At 41.1% G+C, this 27,130-nt stretch overlaps 1 protein-coding gene across 1 annotated transcript; it reads right to left on the bottom strand.

Annotated features, from left to right (window-relative positions):
* Window positions 1–784: 784 nt before the first annotated feature.
* On the bottom strand, window positions 785–26,710 carry LOC116501277 (thrombospondin-4-like). The gene is given in 12 exon segments (XM_032206797.1): window positions 785–790; window positions 903–980; window positions 1,599–1,638; window positions 1,640–1,734; window positions 5,249–5,421; window positions 6,794–6,845; window positions 7,272–7,363; window positions 13,757–13,862; window positions 14,947–15,188; window positions 26,077–26,113; window positions 26,116–26,282; window positions 26,689–26,710. Coding segments are annotated over 12 exon segments (1,110 nt in total).
* Window positions 26,711–27,130: the final 420 nt, after the last annotated feature.

Raw genomic sequence — 27,130 nt, forward strand, 5'->3', positions numbered from 1 at the left:
TGAACAAAGTCTGCTTTATACAGACAGCTGAAGCAGAACAACATTTGACAGTGCCATAAGTTAAATGAATGCTTATTTGCATCCAAATTGCTTCAGAACCTTAAATTGGTTGTGTATCCACTCTACTGGATCCTAACATCTTTCAAACCATTTCCATTCGTGCTATGCTTGTTTTCCTGGATTTAAAACTTATAGGTATTAAATGTGTTGTATGAATTGCAGCTCCCCTTCTCTCCATGCTTATACATACATGTATAGCGGGATAATTAATACAACAAAAAATATCTTTGGAGATATATAAAATATCCGTGGAGACTTCCCAAAAAAAATAGCATTCAGAGGAACAGCTTGCTGCAGATGCATGTTGCTAGCTGCAGCTAGATGGGAAGAGATGAGTGGAAGCAAAGATTCAGTATTTGAAAGGAGTTTCCTTGCCATAACAGATTCAAAAACATACGTAATTGGAGGATGCGGAAAGAAAAGTTACTGCCATTCCTCATTGAAAGGAATATGGACACAACTCAGGTAGACATATTAATGCCAAATCAAGTATTGATTATTTCATTATTAGTCACAGAAACAGGAAGGGATTCTTTAGTTTAGATGAAGCCAACAAATAGATTATATTATTCAGCTCTTGAATCAGAGCCAAGAATCCCATTCTAGCTTCAGTGAATTTCACACAGAATCACACAGAATTTCTAGGTTGGAAGAGACCTCAAGATCATCGAGTCCAACCTCTGACCTAACGCTAACAGTCCCCACTAAACCATATCCCTAAGCTCTACATCTAAAATTTGAATTTAAATTGAATTCAAATTGAATTTGATCTACATCTAAAATCTGAATTTTAAAATAATCTTTTTTTTTTTTTTAATAGTCACAAATGAAAAATTACTTACCAAAGTGTTTATACAATGGGAATTTGGAACACAGAGTCCATGCCCACCATTCTGACATTCATCAATATCTAAGCAGACCTAGCAACAAAACAGAATATGTAGCAAAAGCTACATCAGCTTGAGATCTAAGTCTGAAGAAAAATCACCAAAGTTTGTCTAGTCTCAGAATGGCAGAGACAAACCCCACAGGCTCAATTTTTGGATGGATCTCCAGACACATACCAACCCTGAAGAGACACCATGCAATACAGGAAACTTCAACCTTAGGATGGGCTTCTGGTTCAACCATAAGAGTTTAGATAAGAACTATGCTCCCCTTGTAGGGCACTACAGGAATTTTAAAAGCAAACAAACAAACAAACAAACAAAAAAACACAGCAAAACAGGGCTTCCTATCACTCTTCTTAGTTCAGAATAAGCTTACAAAGATCAACAGAGTTTCTCTTTAAAATTGATTAGATACCTACAAAAATAATGACTTTTTTTCTTGCTTCCACACCAGTCCTGAGTATTAGACTGTTAATACTCACATCAAAGACAAAAAAAAACACAACCTAAGATCTTCTAACTGAAGCACTCCAAACTCTGTCTAACTATACAAGGTAACCATGGAATGACTGAAATATAAATAAAATGTGATACTGATTTAAACCAGCACCTTGCAATGGAGGTTCCCGCAGAGATGCTGCCACTCACCTGCTTATTGCTCTTGGCATAGCTGAGTCCCACACCTTGCAGTTTGTCCTGTATATCCTGGGGGACAGGTCTCACATTCAAAACCGGGAACAGCGTTCACACAACGCACTCCAGGGAAGCAAGGGCTGTAACGGCACTGCAATGAAAAAAAAAAAAAATCAACCAAGCACTGGTTTGCACTTTAATAACATCCAGACTGTCTATGTGCATAGACCTCTCAGTCAGCCTGCCTAGGCAATGCTAAATGCCAACGTCTGGACATTCTTCTGTCTTCTGTTCACAGCTGGCTTGCAGAGAAAAGTATCGGGTATATCTGACCCCAGTAGGTCTTCAGCTATCCCCATGATTTAAATAACATTTACAATCTTCCATTTTTGCCTGCAGTTGATGCCCTAAATTCTGATCCTCATCCTTCCTTTTGTTGGACAGGTTCAGCTCCTTTGGAGGATGAGAATCTCCCTAGAAGGGCCCAGACCACATTATCAGGAAAGCAGCAAGGCTGAAACCCACAAAAGGTCCTGCAGTTGTGTTCTGTACACACTGAAGTAGCAGCAGCGTTTTCCCTTGTATGTATGTGGGCAAATTTCAGAAGTAATTTGGTCAGAAGTAAACCACATGTGAGCCAGATGAACAGGGATGTGTCAGTAGCACCCACACCTTTCTAGACCAGAGGCCCACTGGCAACCCTCAGCACTTCTTCCATACCCACAGCATCACCCTTGGACTGAAGACATTACTCAGTTTGTTACCTCATGTGGTATCACAGAATGGTTGTGACCCCATTTCAGTGGCCTTGTGGGTGCCAGTTCAGGAACTACATCCTGTATTGCTGCCTCTCAAGTATCAACACTAGACAGTAGGTATTATTTGTAAGAGTACTAAAAACATCAGCATGTCATCTTGCTGCTTATGGCTTAGAGAGAACAATATATAAAAACACTAGAAAGAAATAAAAGTTTTTAAAATATGCCTTCTCTCCTTCCATCACTAACAGAAAAAAAAAAAAAAAAACCCACATCTATAATATGAGGAGGAAACAAGCCAAAGAAATCCAAGCATTTTGGACAGAAAGATCTGACAGAAGTGTGTCTGCAATTAGCATAAGGAAAATGTAAAACCCAGGACAGACATTTTGTCCCTATTAGGGAACTATTTAACATGGATTTTTTATTGTAGCCAGGAGAGGACACTCAAATTACATCACAGAGCATAGCTGCAGCTCACAAAGTACAACATATGAAAGTAATTTCTTCAAGATGGCAACGAGTAAGAAGGGAGCTTATTGCAGAAATGTTAACAGCCTCTGGAAGAAAGACAGCAGCTCTTAGAGAAATCTAGAAGCTTCCCACTTTCTCAGATTTGCATGTGAACTCCTTTTTAAATGCCATTTTTTTAGGAAGTACAGAAATAGTTCTATCAGTAGAAAGGTGTTATCCTAAAAGAGATTCCTAAATCACTTTCAAAAATGTATGACTATCATTACAGTTTCAGCTAACTCAGAGACTCTTTATTACACAAAATAAGACTATTATCATTTATCTCTTTTCTCCCTCTGCTTACATAAGCAAAAATCCACCTGCTACAAGAGGTATTTTCTGGTGAACAGAATGCACCAGACTGGTTGGCATTTTAGTAGGTGTCCTCATGTATGCAAGACTATCTCTATGACATCATTTTGGAAAAATTTCCTTGCTCTTTCTAATAAAAGATCTGCTCTGCCTTGTGGAGTGGTGGTAGGAACTTTAAGGTAAGTAAACCTCCAGTGGCAGATCCTAATCACTCAGGGAAACCTAATCTTAAGGTTGGGACACTTTACATCAGTCTTGTGTTTTTTTCCCCTACCACGGCTACCATGAGTAGAAGCGCTCTAACACTGAAAATAGCAGGGAGGTGTTCTGCCTGAGTTTGAATATAGATCAGTAGTGTAAGGAATGTTCCAGCAATTTGTGTCAATAGAGGGCTTGAAGGGTAAACCTTGAGTCTCTGATATCCGGGGATAAGAGAACAAAGGGGTTTCAGAATAACTGCTAACTATTGTGACTATTGTGCATGGGACACTATGAAAGTCTCTGATATCCAGCTGAGATGGACAAAGGAGAAGGACAAAGACAAAGCCTGGGAGGAAGACTACGAGCCTTCAGCACGAGAGACCCCCAGAGGGACCACCAGAGACTGATACGTATGAACCAGTGGGAGGGTTCGGATTCTGGGAACTAATTATAATAACCATGCCTTTTCTAGAAGTAGTAATGAATATGTATTAGCCTAGGAGCATAAAAACCAGCCGCCTGATATAATGTGTGTGCGTGTTGGAGGAGCCCAGACTCCCCGCGCACCCAGCGCTGTTTGCTTGCCTTTTATTAACCCCATAAATAAATCTTAAAAAGCTAAATTGACTCAGAATTTATAACAGTAGGTAGACCCCTTCCATACTTATGGGCTCTATCTCAGCTGGCCTGAGTTTTTCCACGATGGTTGCCTGGCATGGAACTCATGCCACAGCTGCCTCAGCTCTTCTCCTCTTGCATTCACATTTCAGAGTTTCCATATTTTTATTTTATTTTATTTTATTTTATTTTATTTTATTTTATTTTATTTTATTTTTTTACCTTCTGTTGCAGCAGACACAGTTCATGCCATGTGAGGTAAAATAAAAGACATCGCCTACAACTCAGGAAACTGCCACACTCAACCCACTTTCTCCCCAGTGTTTTTCACAGACATAAGTTGGGCATAAAGCAACCTCTCTGCTGCTGGCCTACAGGAAGGAACAAACCCAACAAGCAGTCAAAGCACATCTCTTGTTAGCTAGGAAAGAGAAAAAAGCAATTGCTGTTGCTCTTTGCCATCACTGGGTAGGTACATAGTACAGGCACAATTAATGACCTAGTTCCCTAGCCTAATACATCCAGACATTTTTCCCCAAAAACAAACAAACAAACAAACAAACAAACAAAAGTTGTAAATGGTTTGTTGTTCATGTTAAGTATACCGAATAAGTGACACATTTCATTGAACACAGTTTTTATTTAATCATTTTAAGATGTTGTAAATCTATTAACTCAGTCCTCAATACATGCAAACTCTGAATTGCTAACATATCTTAAGAAAAAAAAATAGATTTAAGTCAACCTTATCAGATTTTGTCACATCCATAAAGAAGTAAAACAATAAGTGTTTATTTTCCGTCATAGACATTTAAGGTTAGTCCGAAAACACGGCTCCAGTTAGGGGTGACTGTGGTCTCCTAGGCCAGTTCAGGATCACTACAGTTTAAAGATACAAAGCCCATGTCAACAAGACGTACTTCTGCAGCTCTGCATATAACATAAGCTACTGAATCTTCTTGTGGAATAGAAATAGCTATGTCAAAAGTGCCTTTTTAAAAACAAAACCAAAAACATTGAATTCCTTTAAGTAATTTTTCAACCCACCAGGATATTTCAAGTTTTCACATGTGTAACCTTCATAAAGTTGCAGCAACAGCAAAATAGGGAGGTAGAATCAAATCAGAATGAATTAATATGCACACTGTGCATGCAGTCAGCAAATGCTACAAACAGCAAGCATCAGCAACCCGTTGCTATATATGAGACAGTTGCTTTTTATTTATTTTTTTTTTTTTTATTCAGTGAAAGTCGCTATTTTACCTCATCGATATCTGAGCATGTCACTCCATTCCCTGTGAGCCCTTCAGGGCAGGGGCTGCACTGAAATCCCTCAGCTGTCTCCATGCACCTGACTCCCCTGAAGCAGGAACTTGCTTCACATTTGGATTTGCTGCACCTAGGGATTGGAGTTGGAAAATTCACAGTTCCCAAACCTTTAAAGCAAAAAGAAAAGCAGTTTTAGCAATTGAGAGAAACATCCATCATGGCTTTTGGCTGGCAAGAGCTTTGAAGAGATCCCCAGGATGCTGCTCAGCAGGGACTTCGTGTTTCTGCACTGCATTGCTACCAGTTGTGCTGTGGCTGAAGAGACTTCATGCTAGCAACAGCCCAGCAGGTTGCTGTGTCCCCAGATGGTGAAAATTAAGGCAGTTTTATGTTCCTGTGTTGTTCCTGGCTACACATGAGGGCCCTCCTTCTAGGTTAGTCCCAGTACAAATCTGCTGCTGGCCAGGGTAGGAAACTGAAAGCCAGCGACCTCAGATGGCCAAAAGGATGCCCAAGGGACTAAAGTTTGACAGTACAAGGTATTTCTGCAACTAAATCAGCAACATCACAATTTCATAAGAAAAATGGTGTCATGGTTTTGCAAAAACATATCTGACAATATACAAATAAGGGAAATAAAGAAGCAGCAGCTGGCAAACCACGGATGCACAGCTAGACATGCAAGTACACAGGCTAAGGCACACAGAGACCAGCACTGGGTTAAAGCAAGATTTTCTGAGTGGCTGGTGCTGAACCCTGATACCAATGCATGGGCTGCATCTTTGCAGTTGTACAAGATTTAAAGACTTTGTCTTTGGCACTTGCACATTAAGTTTAACCTGGCTGGAGCTCAACAGAATTTTTATATTGAGAATTTTGATTACCTTGGGAGAAGCCAGCAGCTAAGAGACTTGATGATTTTAAGCCCCTTCACCCCATCCAGTGAGGAAGTATTTTCTCTTTTTATACTGAGTGCATGCATGTCCTACAGTTGAGTAGAAGGGCCATGCTGTAGCATTTGGAAATTTACTTCTTCCATTTAGTGAAAAGATGGAAACTTTCCTTTGGATCTTACTGCTGTTAATCAACAACAACATACCTGGATCCAGATTAGTTCAGGTAGACTACCCAGAACCTGCCTCAGATTGACATACACCAGCTTCTGCATAGTATTTCTGATTCCTCAGCTTCTACTAAGATTGTTCATGAGACAATTGGCTGGCAATGTCTCTGTCCCCAGGAACACGTGGCACACCTTTGTGGCAGAGTGAAAACTGACAGTACAGCGTGAGATAGCACCGCTTCATTTACAGGGTTTTTATACCCCATTAAGTGACTGCCAGATCTATGGAAACTAAAAGCTTTTTCTCTAATGAGAATCTATTCTAAATTTGTGACCAATACATCTAGAATTTTGAGCACATGATTTTCTAAACATATTTCTTAGAAACCAAACATAACTGATACTATAAATATTAGTTTTTAAATGACCATACATCTCATCTGGTTGCCTTTTACAAGCAGTTCAGGAATACTCACCACTTGCCTGGCATTCAGCTAGGGTATTTCTCAAAAAAGTTGTTTCTTTGACCTTGAGAATATAGAAAATAAAAATTATTTGGATACAAGCAGCTCCAGTTTGCCAGAAGAACTGTTACAATTTTTCCCAGGAAGTCACTCAGATCATGCAACACATGTTCTGTACCTTGAAATGAAATGCTCTTTGTATTTTATAAAGCTAAGAACAGTGATAATGGTTGTACTTCACTTCATCTTCCATCAATAGGATCTCTAAGAATGACATGCTTAACAGCCGCCATGCAAATCCAGTACTGAGACCAAGCAGCAACTGGAATAAATTTAATTCTGTGCAACAGGCCTGTACCAGAAATTATCTGTTTTTTTTTTTTCTCCACTGTGTCAAACACCTGAGGCAACGAACTCTACACAAAATCTTACTGCTTACATGAATTCTTCACTGACCCTACTAAAGTCACAAGCATGGGAGATTTCATACTGAAGTCCTTATACAGTACCTGTTGTCTTTCACATCACCCAGTATCTGGTTCATTTGCATCACCTGGCTCATCAGCTGCCTATTAAAATCACCTGTAGGGAAACAGCAATGAAAAAGAGTGCACAATGCACATAACTCCTTCATTTGTCACGATAGTTTCTGAAAAACAAGATGGAAGCACCTTGAAAAGCCAAGGAGGCCAGTTGCTTAAGTCCTGTAGCTATACTTAGAGGAAAGGTAGTGTCTAGCTCCAATTTTTACAGAGGGATTTGCATGAACTCAACACTTTTCTGGACTGAACTTCATGGTATGCCACAGAAAGAGGCAGAGAAAGCACAAACTTCTTTCACACAGAGAGAAAAGCAGTCTGTGATTTTTCCATCATTAATTCAGCATCAAGGCTCTCTGCTAAGATCTAACAATACCGGCAACTAATGCTACCAGCTTTACAAGTTCCCACAAGGCCCTAAATGAAACTGTAAGACTGAAAAGGAGTATTTTTGTGATAACCCATTTGAGATAGCAGGGCAAGGCAGGAGCATGAAGCATCTGTCCATACAATAGGAACTTAGACTATACGAATGTATTCCACATCACTACAACCAACCTGAACACTTTCCAGCATGAAGTTACCCAACTTTTTGAGCAAACTCATTGTGCAGCTCTGACTATGCATCAAAGCAGTAGCTCTGACCAGAACAGCAGTTTTAATAACTGCAACTGTCCATTGGCCTTTCTTCCAAAAGGCAGGTCATTGCTCTGTGCACCATTTCCACAGCTGTGTTTGCTTCTGGTGGGTGCAGAATTCATATGGACTGACAAAACATCCACTCAACAGGCTACAAACTGGCACCAAAACTAGTTCTCAATACCAAATAGAATATTAAAGAACTCATAGAAAAGACCAAAAGCTAGATCTGTACAGAGCCGTAAGGAAAGAGCAAACCTGACCCATGATCTTCATGCAAAACTCATATTTGTTAAATGAAACATTAGTTTTGATCCAATGACAGGGAAGAATAAAAGAGTATGGTTAGCACAGTAATTTCTGTTTGTAGCTCTCTTCTGAGTTTCTTGCTCTCTCAAGCAGCTATTTGTTTACTTCCCATTATTTACTTCTCAAAGTCTGTATGGCAAAACAACTGTCACAAATATATGCTGTTTTGCATTCTAAGCAAGCAGGATATTTTGATATTATGCCCATTGGCTTCGGGGAAGTTTATTCATGTATTGCTTTTCAGAGTACTAAAAGCCTGTATGAAAAATGCTTTTCTTAATGTTTACCACAATGTTTGGTACTTCAGAGTGTCTCTAAATGTTTCCAAATATTCTAGTGCAAGTTGTTCTACTCCTCATATGTTACTTTTTCTTCATTTCAGATTTTTTCCATCAGAACGCTAAACAAATTTAAAGACTCAGGAACAACTAGTTCAAGGACTTTCCTCTATTCTAGTCCCAACCTTTTCTGATTTTTATTTGTGGAGGAAGATAGCAGGAATTAATTTCTGACTATTTCAGAATCCAGTCACAGAACCTGGCGCACTGATTCTCAGGCCAGATGCAGGAGTTTGTTCTTGTTTTATCTTTTTTTAATAAAAAATTCATATTAGTTATAATAATTAAATAAACAATGGTCTAGGCATTGTTGACTGAAACTTGCAAAAAAATCTCAAGATATTAGATGCTTCTTTGTTGGCTACCATTTCAATGAAAAAAACTATCAATTTTGTACACTTTTGCAGAATGTTGGATGTTAAGGTGGATTAAATAGGTTATACTGACACGAACTACATGTCCTGTTTACAAATTTAGGTATTGGAGCATAAACAGATGACTAACCATATGTTGTGGTTTAACCCAGCTGGCAGGTAAACACCACACAGCTGTTCGCTCACCCTCCCCCCTCCCTCTCTGGGATGGGGAAGAGAAACGGGAAAGTGAAGCCTGTGAGTTAAGATAAAGACAGTTTATTAAGACAGGAAAATAATAATAACAATAATAATAATAACAATAATGATGATAATAGTACTACTACTAATAATAATGTGTACAAAACAACTGATGCACAATGCAATTGCTCACCACCCGCTGACCGATGCCCAGCCTAACTCTGAGCAGTCCGGCCCCCCTCCCCTGGCTAGCCACCCCTATATATTGTTTAGCATGACGTCAGATGGTATGGAATACCCCTTTGGCTAGTTTGGGTCACCTGTCCTGGGTCTGTCCCCTCCCAGCTCTTACTGCACCCCCAGCCTGCCCATTGGCAGGACAGAGTGAGAAGCTGAAACGTCCTTGGCTTGGTGTAAGCACTGCTCTGCAACAATTAAAACATCAGCATGTTATCAGCACTCTTCTCATCCTAAGCCAAAACATAGCACCCTACCAGCTACTAGGAGGAAAAATAACTCTGCCCTAACTGAAACCAGGACACCATAGCATTTATTTTTCCTCCTACATTTAAAGCCAAGCCCTATGGTAAGCCCTACCTCTAACAGAATAACTGACTGTCCATGGTCAGAGCTTGGAAAGGCCCTTCAGAGAGCTGCTGGGCCACATAATGCTGTAGAGCATATTGTGGAGTGGCTTTTCCCAGGAGAAAGCAGGGTAAGGCACATGTACATACTGAAGCTATATGGTTATCTGGACCTACCACGTAGTCTCTGTCATCCATGCCCCCACCTGCTTGGGCATCTCCCCAGTACAGTGAGTGCTCACCTCTATATTTTGAGTCAGTAACAACCTAACAGAATAGCTTTCATGACAATTATTAAATTTAGAGATGGATCTGAAGAATTACTCTCCAAGAGGGAACTAAAGTCTCTTGACCCACTTATTCTCTTCAAGTCTGAGGTCATGACAGGCTCCTTCTCTTCCTTGCATTTGGAGCAGGTGCCCAGCTGCCTTGCTCAGATAATCAACCCATGCAGGGTGACACACAAACACTAGGTTGCATGTCTGCAGGCCACTGAAATGCCTCATAGATCTATTGGCCCTTCTTCTAGTCCTCTTGGGAGTGATACTGGCTTAAGCACCACGCTGAAGACCATTCAACAAGGCCAGTCCTGAAGTGTCATTTAAAGATGTTGTGGTTACTTGGCCAAAATTAGAGATCCAACCATGATTACAGTAGTTGATGATAGTAGTTATACAGATAGCAGTTGATGAGAGAGTAGTTTCTTGTCAGTCTGTAACCTACTACCAAGGAAGCTTCATATAGAAGTTGCACATGCAATTACTAAGAGGCAGGTTCAAAACTAAACAGAAGGAAATCTCTCCGCAGACAAGTAACGATCTTTTTGCCAGGAGACATTTGTTCAAATCCATACAGACTCATCATAGAAAACACCTCTTGAGTACTGGTGGGTACAGAATTTGTAAGGACTCACAAAACATCTATGCAACAGGCTACAAACTTGCAACAAAGTCAGTTCTCAATACCAAACAGAAAACTAGAGACCCCTGAGAAAAGAACAAAAGTAACAGAGCTCTGTTTCCCACAAATTGTTGGGGAATTCAGGGAATTCAACACTATCACTCCTGTTGCTCATACTCTTCCCATACTCATATTGGTACACAGTAGTGAGGTAGGAAAAAATGATAATAACATAAACACAACAACAAAAATACCCCTAGATCTCATGCAACACAGGATTTTTTGTTTGTTTGTTTTTAAAAACATATTATGTCAAGTTCAGGTACTCTACATGAACCAGATGGTCTCTTCATGAACCAAAGGTCTCTTCCAACCTGAGTGATTTTCTGGTACTGATTACATGTGGCACACTGATCTCGTCTACCAAAATCAGTGCATCTTGCAGTGTATTTTCCTGCACATGTGGGAAGACCCAAATACATGTTCAATATCTATCTGAACATCATATTCTCATGTCTCAGCTACACTGATAAGGTGCTTCAACCTCACAAGCTGAGCACGGAGGGAATGCTGCTGCCACAGCAGTGAGCAATGACCTGACATGCAGTCAAACCCACATACAGTTATTCAGGTCCAAAGCTCTCCTCATGATTTTCTGATTAACATGAAAATCATGCTTTTACCAAGATACAGAGGCCTCATACCCCTATGCAGCTAAGCATTTGCATTGCTGTTTTTTTTCTGGCTAAAGGCAAAATTGTGGTTATCTGATATATTGCTCCTGTAAAAGGGCACTGTGAAGCATATATAAAGTGTAAGGCAGCTGAGTTAATATTGCCATTGGAACATTTGCACCTTTTCCTTTGGTGGATTTTGTGAGGAATGTTTTAACAATTCGTGTCCATAAAGAACAATTCTGTTTGAAATGTTTGAATCCTGTCTGCCTCTGGGCCCTGCACTGGCAATTCAATGCTTGAACCACAGCTGCAGTGTGTCCCAGTCTCCCCCTCATTCCTCATTCTAGCCAATTTATCACTTCTTAAATTTATGAACCTGTTTGCTTTTGTTATTACGGACTTCTATTTCTAACACTGCTATAGATGTGTCTGTGAATGGCTGGGGAAGAATGTTTTAATTACCCGTGTGTCTGGGAGTTTCAGAACAACTGATAACAACTAGTGACTGTTATGGGATACTATGTGGATCTTTGGTATCTGGTTAGGGGGGGGGCCGAGAAAGAAGCTGAAAGGCGGCTGGGAGACAAGATTTGAAGAAGGTGTTTTGAAGAAGGTGTTCCGTAAACTTGGGATGGTGCCCAGTAAGTACAAAGGGGAAGAGGAAGACTGCGAGCCTTCAGCATGGAAGACCCCTAGAGACCCCCAGAAGAGACCCCAGAGGAGACTGCGCATGCTCCAGTAGGAGGGACTGCACCCCGGAAGCTAATTTTAATAATCTATTTTTTTTAGAAGTAGTAATGAATATGTATTAGTCTAGGAGCATAAAAATCAGTTGCTTGATGTAATTGGGGTGCATCCTGGTGGAGCGGAGACTCCCGGTGCACCCAGCGCTGTTTGCTTACCTCTATTCCTTTATATCCTTTAATAAATCCTATTTTTCATTTAATTCTAATTTGAATCCTGAGCCATTTTTAACAATTTGACTATAAAGACCTTGAATATATTTAGGTGAGTTGTTTTTTTCTTCTTTTTTAGATTAATTTTAATATGATACGAAATCCACTTTAAGGCTATAAACAACTGAATTTGAGTTGCCAGTTCAAATAGCTCAGCCAGGTGAAAACAGCCAGAGAGAGAAACAATATCTCTCTGTATTACTACAAATCAGATTATTGATTAATGAGCAAAAAGACAAATGAGAAAGCAGCAAGTCTGCAATTTAGAAACACTTCTCACAAAGATGTGAGATTCTCCAGGAGGAGACACTGAATTGCCCTTCCTGCGTACGTGCAAGTCCCTGTTGATCTATGGAAAAAGAAAAGCAGACCTTTGATAAAACAGTTTTATTTTGATTTTATTTTTTTGCCTAGTTGCATGTATGTTAAGGAGCAAGAAAACAAGTGTGTACAACAGAGGATTTATACAGCTGCAAGGCAAGATATGTTACTGCACAGCACTGATTCCTAATACTCTTGTAAAGCACCCAGAATGTTCTCACATAAACATTCTGCATCTTTTCACCCAATCACATCAAATCTACTCTAATCTAAAGTAGCAATGCCTGTCCTGGAGGACAGGAAAGTGTGAGAGAAAGTGGGAATTTCACATGGATTCTATTTCAGGTCTCAAACTCACTTATTTTTTCTCACCCGTTGTTGTCACATATTAGCATATTGCACACAGTGCGAATCCATTCAGTTCCCTCACGCCCACAGAAGTAAGGCAGATGACAGGGACTAGGAAGGAGTACAGATGGGGCAGTCTAGCCTGGATTTGCTGTGTTGAGAGGTTAGAGAGCATCCTCACCTGAGAGTGCAATCACATGGGATTGCATGCAGCAGAAATGCATCCCTGCAGGAATCCCAACAGCCTCTGTTCCTTTCTTTCCTTCCTCCTTCCAGCTTGGTCTCTACCATACATATTACAGGAAGAAAAGGAATTGGTTTTGCAGCAGATTTCTGGCCCAGCAGGTGAACAAATACATCAGCTAACTTATGGCAGGACTAGTGGCTGCCTTGCAATGGCTTTTTCCACACGGATGCACAGGCTCTGTAACTGCAGCACCAACACACCCTGCAACCTCTTGTGCTTTGTCCTTCCCATCTCCAGAGCGTTCAGGTGACCCACAAAAAATGACACAAACAGACCACGATCACAGAAGTATCGTCTTACAAAATTACACTAAAAAGCCTCTTCTAATCATCTGACTCTCCCTCTCCGCTAGGTCAACAGTTCTTTATCACTGGACAGTGTTTGTTTTCTCTCCAAATTGAGCCATTTCTAAAATATTCATGGACGATTGTCATGCCTGTAATTTGGTCAAATAATTATCATACTTGTCTATAGAGTTTCTCCACATTTTTAATATTCAACAGAATGACTTCTTTGCACTGGTATTCCCATGAACCACTTTAAGTCCTGGTTGCAGGCCTTACCATTGTACTGAGAAGCAGGTTCAATTTGCTGAAGAAAACAGTCCTGCAGGTTCCCCACTTGGGCAAGTATTCCTCCGGTTACCAGCTTCAGTTCATCCAGTATATCCTGGAGTCACAACAAAAAGTGAGAGCTCAGTTCTGTTACAACAATGGGAATAATGCAAAATATCAGAGAAAGCAGATTAATTTTTCAGAGAGGATCTCTACTTCCTAAGCATGTAGGGCTCCTATGTCTTTCCTTAGGAACCACCCATCACCATCCCAACTGTAATAAAATCCTAAATTTTTGCCTTGCAGATTTTCAAATACCTATGGTTTTTATTTCAAACTCTTCCCCCCCCCTCCTGTTAAAATTCATATAATCTCACATAGTGGGAAGTTGTTTTTTGTTTGTTTATTTGTGTTTTTTTGTTTTTTTTTTTAATTTTTATATCTGTGGTACACAATTTGTTGTTGTTGTTGAACTGAATCCAAAGCAGTCTTTCTTCCCCCTCTCAAACAGGTTTACATTCATATCAAGTATGTAAGCTCCTTGGTGATTCCCCATTTTCAAGTCTTCAATGAAACAAAGCTCAGGGGCAACCTGGGGGCTGAATGCCTTTGCACCTCCTAAAGCAAATTTTGCATAAATAGTGATGGAAGATGCTTGTGGAAGATACTGTTTACCTTGGACTACTAATATAGAAATGACAGGAGGCTATGCCAATCCCTGATTGGGAGACAGAAGCAGAAAAGCCATTGTAGTGAAACAGATGGAGTTTTGACACTCAGCTGGCAACACACAAGTTGCCACTTTTGTCTTCTAAGTCTATGTGGCTTATCGTGAAGAGAAGAACCACATAACCAGCCACAGGTTACTCACCCTTGCTCAATGGCTGTAAGAAGCTCATGAAGAGCTGCCCTTATTGTATCAGCTAAGAGCTTACAAAAGTTCAGTCCCCAAGAAGCACCTAAACAGAAGTGATGGAGGCTGTATTAAAAAAAAAAAAAAAAAGAAAAAAAGGCCAGAAACTGTGTTTACAATGAATAGTAAAACTACTACTGGGTTCAGTGAAGCTAAGATTTCAGCTGTTCAATAGGGAACTTTATTTACTTTTATTTCAGAAATCTGGATTCAGTGATCCAGAGGATCCAGAGGATCTCTGATGGTCCCTCCAAGTGTTCACCCTGCTCCCAGTTTTCCTGCTCACCTGTGGCTTCTTCTGGAAGATGTGCAATTCTACTGCTGCTGACCTCTCAGGCAGAGTTGAAAATGCTTTTGTCAGGTCCTGAATGGCACCTACTTGCAGACAGTCCAGATACAACTCTATTGTGCTTGATTCCTGCTGCAGACCACTCAGCCACAAGATGACAGCATGGGGTTTCCCATGCTGTATGTTGTTAAAAATCACTGAGTTCAACCTCCCATCACTCTTCAGATAGCGAAGTACCACTGGTGCAAAACACAGAATGACTATCAGAAGGTAGCAAATAATCCATGTCTGATCAAGGAAAGATCCTGTGGAAATCTGTAATTGCTCTGTACATGGTAAGAATAAATGAGATGTGGACTCTCAAAGTAGAATTACCAGAACTCGTGTGACACCCCATTTGTAAGTAATTGCTGCTTGTAGGATATTTTCCGCTGCTTTGCCCAAGCCTTTTTAATTGGCTTAAACAATGAAACACATCACCTTAAAGGACACACAGTGCTAAAAAATGGTGATAAAGGTAGCAGTTACAGCTAGCAACCTGCAGTCAGCACTTTGGCAGGTACGTATCTGATAGTCCTAGAAATACTTGGTAGCAGAAATGTACAACTAGAAAATCAGCTTCAGTGAAGCATATTGCACTAAAAGCCATCTGACAGTGTATCCAAATGCATCACTGAAGAAAGCACAATTCCAATGAAATAATCTGCATTTTACTCTAACAAATTGGAAATTAAAACAAAAATACAATGCGGAAAAGACACACCCCACCCTTAAAGATGACTGATCCCCCTCTCACTCTTTAAGACTTTTGTGAATTACCTATTTGATACTTCACACAACAGGTGATAGAAATAAAATGCACCATCAAAACCTCAAGAGCAGCTAAACAAAAACTCTTACATATGGTATAGTATCTTAAAAATGTCTCCTTCCTTAGGAAATTGGATATGTAAGCTAAGATCTGCAAGCTAAAATCTCTTAGACCAGATAGCTATTTCTTTCCACAAAAATCTCTCCCTGGATCTCTGAATGCACACAGCTATCTGCAGAAACACTGAGCTGAGAGCATCTAGACAGCATATAACAATTCTACAGTGTTAAATAGACCTCAGTTTAAAGATCCCACTGATCACCAACTCTGTGTGTCCTTTATTTCTTCATGGCAACAGTTCCGTGCACTGAGGACTCAAGCTGCACAGACACTGTGCACCTAAGCAGTTAAGTGCTGACTCTTTTCAACATCTGTCTGAAGTTCACAGAGCACTGCCACTATTGCATCAAGCAAGAGCTCACACATACTCTGATCTTCAAGAAATGCCTACACTGAAATGAGGACAACTAAAAATTGTGGATATGATAGAGGGAAAAAGCTCTTACCAGATTCAGAGAAGCCATTAGTCTAACACTTACTGAATTCATGCCATTTCTACTCATGTAACAAATTTTCTTCTCAACTTCCAACTACTAATGTACCCTCTGACATCGTGCTATTTCAGCTGGTATGGGACATGTACCCAGTAACTCAGAAGATGCCTGACAATCTTTAATTGCTTGGTCTAATGATTAAAGTAATTCAGATTTATACCAGCATAAACAGGGTTGGGTATGTCTCCATCTTTCAATTCTATGCTACTGCTAAAGCCTCAGCAGCTGTGATCAATATCAGGAATGTTTTCACTGCTGTCTATGTCAAAATGCTGCCAGCGCTGAGATTTCCGCAAAGATGCATGAGGTCACCAGTAACTTGCTAAAAGTTAGCACTTATTGGCCAACTCAAAGATCTAGCAAGACAGGGTATGTTGCAGACATTTTACTTACGTAAATATTATGCACACTGGGTCGTATATAAACAAGGTCCTTGGATCTGCACTCCCAGCACTGGTCCCAGCACTCATAGTGACCAAGTGCAGCAGTAAGTTAAAGGAGGAGGAGATGGTGGCAGAGCTCTGAACAGACCCTGCCAGAACAGTTTCAAGACAAGCAGCAGTCTGGCTTGGATGAACGATCAAGTATTCCTTCCTCAGCCAAAGCCAAATACCCATCTGGTAAACTAGAGTAGGCTTTTGAAGGGAGATTTTTGCTGGACCACTGACTCCATAAGACTTAACCCATCCAAGCCCCTGCGTTAACTTTTTGCTGCTAAGATGTCTTACACTGACATTCCTGAGGGTAAGTGGCTCACCTGCTCTATTTAGGAAACAGACTTTCAATGAAACTACTAATCCTGACAGTAAGTATGAATCACTTTACAGAGTTGTTAAGTTATATTAGTTTTATGCATTTACCACTGTTTTTTCCAGAAAGGAATTGTTCAAAAAGGATAAGAAATCCATGGACTTCATTTGCAATTTGCATCCAAGAAGCAAATTGGCCTAACCAAAAAAAGTTAAACAGTTGCCCGGCAATTCAGACACACCAAGAACATCTGAACTCAACCTATCTTGCATCAGTAAGACTATAAAATGGTGATAACCATGGCAGAAGTTACTACATCATGTAGGTAAGCTAATGCTGGGCCAGGCAAGATGTCAGTATGGACTTAGCAAATCAAAGGGAAAAAAATCTCACATAAAATTTGTGCTTTAAATAACATTTTGTTATTATGAACGTATTTACTATGATGTCTACCATAACAAAAACAGAACATCAGCAAACCATGGGGAATGCAGTTTTCATATTGTGAGGAATGTTTTAACAATTCGTGTCCATAAAGAACAATTCTGTTTGAAATGTTTGAATCCTGTCTGCCTCTGGGCCCTGCACTGGCAATTCAATGCTTGAACCACAGCTGCAGTGTGTCCCAGTCTCCCCCTCATTCCTCATTCTAGCCAATTTATCACTTCTTAAATTTATGAACCTGCTTGCTTTTGTTATTCCGGACTTCTATTTCTAACACTGCTATAGATGTGTCTGTGAATGGCCGGGGAAGAATGTTTTAATTACCCGTGTGTCTGGGAGTTTCAGAACAACTGATAACAACTAGTGACTGTTATGGGATACTATGTGGATCTTTGGTATCTGGTTAGGGGGGGGGCCGAGAAAGAAGCTGAAAAGCGGCTGGGAGACAAGATTTGAAGAAGGTGTTTTGAAGAAGGTGTTCTGTAAACTTGGGATGGTGCCCAGTAAGTACAAAGGGGAAGAGGAAGACTGCGAGCCTTCAGCATGGAAGACCCCTAGAGACCCCCAGAAGAGACCCCAGAGGAGACTGCGCATGCTCCAGTAGGAGGGACTGCACCCCGGAAGCTAATTTTAATAATCTATTTTTTTTAGAAGTAGTAATGAATATGTATTAGTCTAGGAGCATAAAAATCAGCTGCTTGATGTAACTGGTGTGTGCGTCCTGGTGGAGCGGAGACTCCCGGTGCACCCAGCGCTGTTTGCTTACCTCTATTCCTTTATATTCTTTCAATAAATCCTATTTTTATTTTAATCCTAATTTGAATCCTGAGCCATTTATAACAATTTGGGGGCTCGTCCGGGATGGCTATAGTTCCTGAATTCTGATTTAATCTAGGAGGGGCGCCCCACCATTTGGTGGCTCCTGTTTGACTCAGATCGGGACTAATGCCATCCTGAACCTGAATAAAGGTAAGCAAAGAATTTGATTTTTTTTGAGCTCCCTTGCCGGCTGTGTTTTTGTGCCCGTAATTCTGCGCGCGAAGATCCGGACGAAGACGACAGGGTCGTTTGGATACCGTTCGGTTGGATTCCGGTGTCCGGAATCGAACCGGATGAAGACGACAGTCGTTTGGATACCGTCTGGTTCGATCCCAGACGAAGACGCTTGTGGATACCGTCCGGTTGGACTCTGGACGAAGACGACTGATTCGTAAGATACCGTCCGGTTGGGTAAAGGTACGGTTGCCCGTGTTTGTGTGTGAGAGTGTAACTGAGACTTCTAAAGTCAGCGTGGAGGTCTTTTTGTTTTCTCACCGGTTCTAATCTCCTGTCGGGGGGGGCTGGGCTGGTGAATGGAGTGATACGTGGGTGGGTGATAGGTCCTAAACCCCCTGCAAGACACTCTCACTGGGGGCAACCAAGGGCTGTGGGAATTGCCACTAGTAAAATTCCCGGATGGGTCAGATAAAATAGAAGACCAAGGACCAGAAAGGGAGCAAATTACCAGATATATGACCAAAAAGTCCATTATGAATAATGATTAGAAATTGGAACAATAGGGGCCCCAGAAAATTAAAGAGTAAATTGAAAATGATCCAGTATTATATGATAGAATGACCAAAAGAACCCTTAAGACCCCATGTATTTTGATCCACGGAGGACGGGGTCTGTCAGGCTTTAAACATTAATAGTAGAATACCTGTGGATCCGGAAAAGAGCAAGCTGAAACAATGGAATTAGAAATTAGAGAGCAATTGATTAAGAATGAATATGTGCTGCATTTGTGCCTGCACTTATACCACCAGATAACAGGAGCCTCTCGGACCCCGAGAACCAGATCAAAAACAACCTCATGGTTCAGATTTTAATCAAGGGGTCTGAGATAAGGAGGACTGTTCACAAAGGGACAGGTTAGGAATATGTATATGTATAGGAATGTTTATGTATATGTAACTCTTTACTAAAGCAATTTGCCATGTTAGGCGTGTACGACTTTGGTGGGACTACCCGCCCCGTGCTGCATGGAACTGAGTAAACATACCTACTTTACAATCTTACGGATTGTGGAGTCAGCTTTCTGTGAGTAATTTTGGTGAGCCAGGCAGGAGACACTCTGCTCGGCTGTGGGATCGGCTGCAGCGTGGACACCCCTAGGTGCACCCTGAGCGTTTTGCTCGGAGGGGACTCCACTCTCAGCTGCTCACCGCAGGAGCAAAGATCTCCTGAAACTGCAGACAAACGGTATGTTTTCAGCTGCTGGAGGGATACTAACTGGAGTGTTAATAATTGTATGTGTTTTTATGTATGTATTTTGTGTTGAAAGTATTTGTGTAAGTGTAAGGGTTTGAAACAAAGTGTTACAAGTCACTTCACGAAGAACACAGTCAGAGACAATACTTGTTTGGTTGGTTTGGTTGGTTATCATTCTAAATTATATTCCTGTAGTATGAATGAGATGTGCTGGAGGCCTCCGTGTGCGATTGTGCTGTGTGAGTGAGACGCAGCGTTGCTGCAAAGCGAGTGCAGAGTTCCGATCCGTGGTTCTGTACTTTCTGCAAGGGGAGTGGGCAGAGATGAACGAAGTGCTTGACAGACTGAAAAGAAGTGCTGTTTTATCCAAGTTTGAGTGGTGGTGCCTAATATATGGGCCCGGTGTATCTTGTGTATCTCGTGTATCCTATTTTTGCTCTTAAATGTTTTGACTGTGACAAGAAAAAGGCAGGAGCATGATCTGACTCCACTGGTGCTTTCGGCTGTGCTTCCTGCAACATATGAGGCCCGCACAGGCCGAGACCTGGACTCACTGAGACCTGAACAGGCCGAGAGACCGGAGCGGCGCCGAGAGACTGGAGCGGCGCTAGGAGACCAGCGAAACTACGGAGGGACTACCGCTGGACGGAGAGAGCCCTGGGACGCTGCAGAGCCACGGCCGGCTCTGAGAGACAAAGAATAGACCTGACAGAAGCTGCAAAACGCGGGGAAATTGAAGTAATTGCGGAACATCCGAGATCGAGTTGCTACGGGAGATCAGAGGCGTCAGTGGACACCGGCAGTCGACTCTCACCGTGAGGCGAGTCGGCACAGAGCAGAGGGGCGGACATCAGGACCCTGCAGCCTGTCTGACGTAACCATGGAGGCAGCGGCAGCAGCGGCTGTGCTGCTTCACTCAAGCATTCTTTTTATAAAAGGTTTATCTTGCAATGCAAAAAAGACTATTAGTCCCCAGATCGGTGTTATAACCATTACTAATGACGACTTAGCTCTATTGCAGGGCAGGAGTGCAGAGACGCAGATTACACTGCCAAATGACCACCGGCAGGCTCTTTCACAAACCTAAGGTTGCAGCTGGCACTGCCTGCAGCCGTATAACAGACGTTACACTCTCTTTCCTAACTAGTAATCATGTGTCTCATCCATTTGTGGTAAATGGTCAGTGGCAAAAAGAAAAGGAGGATGCCACTGACACTAACAGCATGGGTAATAGGAGTAGTATAAGTGACACAGGTGACGGTGCGGGGCGCTCTGCCTGCTGCTCGCCTTCACCTGACTGTGCACTGCTGCCGACGGTGCTAGATTAAAATGTGAAGACTGCTCAGATGGCAGTGATGAGAGTGCTTGTGTGAAAAAGATGTGTGCTAAATCTTTGTGTGCAACAGTGGTCAGTGTGTGCCAAACAGATGGCAGTGTGATGGGGACCCGGATTGTGAAGATGGGTCTGACGAAAGTGCTGAGCTGTGTCATATGAGAACAGTGTCATGGAAATGTGATGGTGAAAAAGACTGTGACAGTGGAGAAGATGAAGAGAATTGTGGCGATGTGACAGAGATCCTTATTGTAAGGATGGAAGTGATGAAATTAACTGCCCTTCCTGGACCTGCAGGCCAGACCAGTTCAGATGTGAAGATGGGAACTGTGTCCATAGGAGTAGGCAGTGCAGTGGTGTGAGAGACTGTCTGGATGGCACTGATGAAGCAAACTATATTCAGTGCTCTGGACCTGGCAAATTCAAGTGCAGAAGTGGAGAATGCATAGACATCAATAAAGTGTGTAACCAGCAGAGAGACTGCAAGGACTGGGGTGATGAGCCCTTGAAGGAATGCAACATAAATGAATGTGACTGTCCAGCTGAGTTTGAGTTTGTAAACAAGAGAAACTGTGGAGGTATTGATGAATGCCAAAACCCTGGTAACTGTAGTCAAATCTGTATCAACCTGAAATGTGGCTACAAATGTGAATGTAGCCGTGGCTATCAGATGAATCCTGCTACAGGAACCTGGAAAGGGCCATACGGCAAAGCAAATTAGATAACTGTTATTTAACTTGTCAGAAGATAAAAAAGAAAGTGTTTCAACAAGCAGCCATGGGAGGGAAGAATCACTGAACCCCCGATGTGAGGGACTGTACCTTGTTTTACTGACTACTGAAACAGCTGTGAGAACTGCAGAAAGGGACCCACGCATCCAGAATAAAAGGACCAGTAACTACTGAAACTTGGAGGGTTGAGTCCGCTCCTGGGAAACTGAAACTCAAGCTAAGGGAGAACTAATATTCTGGCAACGAGGCTCTGCATGAATGAAGGATGCTAAATAAGGGGGACAAGCCTAAAGGGAGAAAAGGGAGAAGGCAAGACCGGGGCAGGACCCTCCACTGCGGTGTGTATGGTCTACCGAGGGAGGCAACCCCTATGGGTATTGACTGCCGAGTGAGAGGGCCTTGACCGGACTTCTCCCACACTAAGATCAGGTTGTCCCGAGAAAATAACATAAAAAAAAAACTTTTTTTTAAACCTATATAAAATTGTGATTCGTTTTCCAGGAGCTGGATCACCCTGACAGGCCGAACGGTAACACAAGCCTGAAGTGACCCTGAAAGCGGGCCTAACTCCTTGACTGAAGGCGTTTGCCTATTATGATCCAGCTACGTGGGCAGAAGACAGATCCTGGGACTATAGGACCCCAGTATATATACTTAATAGAATAATTAAGTTATTAGCTGTAATAGAAATAGTTATAAATGATGAGAACTGATTTAAATGAGTTATAAAGATGAGAACTGCTTTGTATCAAAATTGCCTAGCTTTGGATTATTTACTAGCACAAGAAGGAGAAGTCTGTGGAAAATTTAGCTTTAGTAATTGCTGTTTAAAGATTGATAAAAAGGGTGTTTCTTCCTAGTAACTGATAGAATGTTATGTTCTGGTTTAGGATGAGAAGAATGTTAATAATATGCTGGAGTTTTAATTGTTTTTAATTGTTACAGAGCAGTGCTTACACCAAGCCAAGGACCAAGCCAAATTCAGCTTCTCACTGTCCTGTCAGCAGGCAGGCTGGGAGGAGGGCCGGACTGCTCGGGGTTAGGTTGGGCATCGGACAGCAGGTGGTGAGCAATTGCATTGTGCATCACTTGTTTCGTACACATTATTACTAGTAGTACTATTATCATCATTATTGCTATTATTATTATTATTATTTTCTTGTTTTTATCTCAACTCACAGGCTTCACTTTCCCATTTCTCTCTCCCATCCCAGAGAAGGAAGGGGGGGAGGTGAGCGAGCAAACACAAACCTGGAAGGATATGGAATGGGATTTATTTTCATGGCTGCCTGGTGGACCATGGGTTAAAAGAGTGTTATTTTTATTGTCATGTGGTGTAATTATGTTATTGTATATACCTTGTATGATACCTTGTCTTACATTATTAATACACCGGGTGATAAATAGTACATTTGTAATAACTTCATTAAAAAGGGAAGGGGATATGTCAATTATGATGTTTAAGAATTGGACCCTCCAAGAACAAACTGATGAAATCCAATTATTAATAACAGAAGAGACACGAATTGGGGATATTGAAAAGAAGATAAGGGATTGTGAGGAATGTTTTAACAATTCGTGTCCATAAAGAACAATTCTGTTTGAAATGTTTGAATCCTGTCTGCCTCTGGGCCCTGCACTGGCAATTCAATGCTTGAACCACAGCTGCAGTGTGTCCCAGTCTCCCCCTCATTCCTCATTCTAGCCAATTTATCACTTCTTAAATTTATGAACCTGCTTGCTTTTGTTATTCCGGACTTCTATTTCTAACACTGCTATAGATGTGTCTGTGAATGGCCGGGGAAGAATGTTTTAATTACCCGTGTGTCTGGGAGTTTCAGAACAACTGATAACAACTAGTGACTGTTATGGGATACTATGTGGATCTTTGGTATCTGGTTGGGGGGGGCCGAAAAAGAAGCTGAAAAGCGGCTGGGAGACAAGATTTGAAGAAGGTGTTTTGAAGAAGGTGTTCTGTAAACTTGGGATGGTGCCCAGTAAGTACAAAGGGGAAGAGGAAGACTGCGAGCCTTCAGCATGGAAGACCCCTAGAGACCCCCAGAAGAGACCCCAGAGGAGACTGCGCATGCTCCAGTAGGAGGGACTGCACCCCGGAAGCTAATTTTAATAATCTATTTTTTTTAGAAGTAGTAATGAATATGTATTAGTCTAGGAGCATAAAAATCAGCTGCTTGATGTAACTGGTGTGCGTCCTGGTGGAGCGGAGACTCCCGGTGCACCCAGCGCTGTTTGCTTACCTCTATTCCTTTATATTCTTTCAATAAATCCTATTTTTATTTTAATCCTAATTTGAATCCTGAGCCATTTATAACAATATGTAGCATTTTAAAAGGTAACTAAGGCTGGCTTTGGGCTACTTAGTTGAAACTTGGGTGCATAAGCAGAAATATCATGCAGAGGAATGCCTGTATGCACCCTTCCAAAAGCCCAGATATTTAAACCTTACATTTTGCTAAGATGTCAACATTGGCTCACCACTGAAGTGATGATCTCCACCCTTGAGAAGATCACAAACAGTCCCCACACTCCATACTTTCAGTTCACGTGATGATCTTCTGGATGCAGTTTAACAGTATGAAGTAGCCATATGGGACACTTGACACTTACAGAGACATCACATGTGAAAACACTGTGAAACACTGCCTACTATTCGCACAGTGCCATACGTCTTAAAAAAGGTGCACTAAAATAACGAGGCAAAGAGACCCCCGTAGAATAGACTTGCTGTGAAAAGTCTCCATATGTTCAACCAGTCCTTTATAACAGGTAGGTTACAAGAGCCCCACAACTACTCAGAGTAAAAATGGCACTAGTCACTGACAGTAGAAGCTTCTTCACGTTGTCCATCTGTACACCACAATTCTGTCACAGACACTTCTCAAATACAGCACTAATATACTGAGGACAAAACCAAAAGAAACCATGCAACTTTCCACCATGAAGCTTCCCAAGTCTGTTAATTATAGCATATCAGTAACTATCAGTCACGCAGGTATTGTTGCAAGTCAAAAAGTGTGATGAGCTTAAAATTATTTACATACACATGTATATACATATTCATTCCTATATAACTCCTATATAACATTTACAGGCATAATTTTGTGCATGCACAAGTGAGTGAGGAATAGAGAGAAAGCATGTGTGATATATTACTTATTTAGAAATTAAGTAAACAGTTTTAGGAACTACACTACAGTTACTGATATGACTGTGACCACATCTCACCTGCCCTCAGTACAAGCATAGCAGATAAGTTCTTTTTCTCTGACCTCAGAAGGACTTTGGTAGACCTGATAAAACTGCCAGTGTTTTATCCAACTCATTTCTCTGCATTTCCCAAATAAAAGTTGTGCTTTTCTTCAGCATATAGAATAATTTTCCTATATCTAAACTGAAATTTTTCAGTACTTTCTCATATATAGGCCCAGTCAGCTGCCTGACTATAATAACGACAGCAGCAAATTATCATAGCAGTGGAGCAACAATAATTTACGTCATCTGATCATTTTTCACTGAACCTTAATATTGCAATATATCCTAGATACGGTCTAGAAAGTAATGAAAATTTACTGAAGTTTCTACTCTGCCTCCTAATGAACCAATTTCATTAAATTAAGAACATACACTTTAATTCACCCAAAAGATCCTGTAAATGCTAGGAATGTTTGTCTTGCATAGTCACAGCTAACCTCCAGGGTCAATGGAACAAGAACTGGCCTTTCATATGCATGAGGCAGCACAGTGCGTGTGTCCCTTACATTCCTAAGTATTCCTAAGTATTAAGTATTCCTAAGTAATTAGAACCAGTGATTGTTCCAAAGGAGAAGAAAAGGAGGAAAAAAAATGACTCCTTTCTCCAATACTTTGTCCCCACCCCCACTTTCTCAGCATTACTCAAAGCACGCTGTATGGTAGAGCAGAGATACCAGCTGGCTGTCAGGTCAGCTTTCCCTGCCCAGGAGAAAGCAGCATCCAGCGAGAGGGAGGCAGCAGAAGGGGAGAGCGGATGTTGCCAAGTCTTTTGCCTTGTGGAGGGGGGCTAAGTGGATACAACCCTAAGCAGGAATGACTCGAGCACAAAGGTTAGTCGCGCTATTTTCAATGTCCTTCTGTGAGGCACCAATAACCATGGATCCCATACTAGTTTTACTCTACTTACTCCAAACAACTCACCTTTATTCATCCATCCCATTACTGTAAACTCAAAATAGACTTGCTGTCTCCAGTTGATGAATACAGGCCAAATATGGTGGCTGTGCTCTTTGGCTGCAGTTTGAATGTTGAGAGCAAGAACATTTCATTCAGTGTAGGATCGCCAAGTGCTTGTTGCAGGAAGTTTGTTATCACTCTCTTGTTGGAATATGAAAGAAGATCAATAACTGAAAAATAAAGTTTCAACAGCAGCTTAAATACAATAATGAGCAGAGAAGAACTCTGCCTGAAGGTTGTTCATCCCCATGCCACCCTGTAGAAGATTGCACATTCTTCTCTATTTCCATATAGATACTCTAAAATTACACAAAATGTCCTTCCTAAAATAAGGAATATAAAAACAGAAGTGAATAATATGAAAATATTACATAGATTTTGTTGCAACTGACTACCTGTGACTCTTTTTTTTAAAGGAATTATTGATAATTTAGAAAAACAGAAATAGTCTTCAATTTGATGTTCTCAAATACTTCCAGGTAGGTCTCCAAGATTCATGTCTTTTGCGATGCACCTCAACAGAAAGCTTTTCAAACTATTTCTGCTTTCATAAATTCAAATGAATATTTTCATTACATTCAGAATCCAGCATCAACATTTTCAGACAGATTTCCAGTGTGCTTATCCTAAGAAATATTTCGATGACATTTGCAGGGCATCAATTAAAATGCTAAAGAGCCAGGTAAGTAATAAGATATTAATAGCCTCCGTCTCACTTCACTGACTTCTGAGAAGACATAATATATAAATAAGACTCATCTTTCCCTTCTGGCACAGATAACAAAGAAAGACAGGCCTGACAAAAAAAAATAACCCTGAAGGCATAGTGAAAGCTGTTTCCAATTTTTCTTTTTAATTTTCGCACAATATATCAGCAAAGAGTCTAAGTATTATAAGTATGCCAGCTATCCCCCTCATAGCACTGAAACAACAAGCTGGGTTATTCCTCGGTGTTCCTAAATCTATGATGTCTCCAAACTCAAACTATTACATGAGGCTTCTTGGTAAACTCCTATTC

This window comes from Aythya fuligula, chromosome W, assembly GCF_009819795.1.
Source record: "Aythya fuligula isolate bAytFul2 chromosome W, bAytFul2.pri, whole genome shotgun sequence".
NCBI classification, from domain to species: Eukaryota; Metazoa; Chordata; class Aves; order Anseriformes; family Anatidae; genus Aythya; species Aythya fuligula.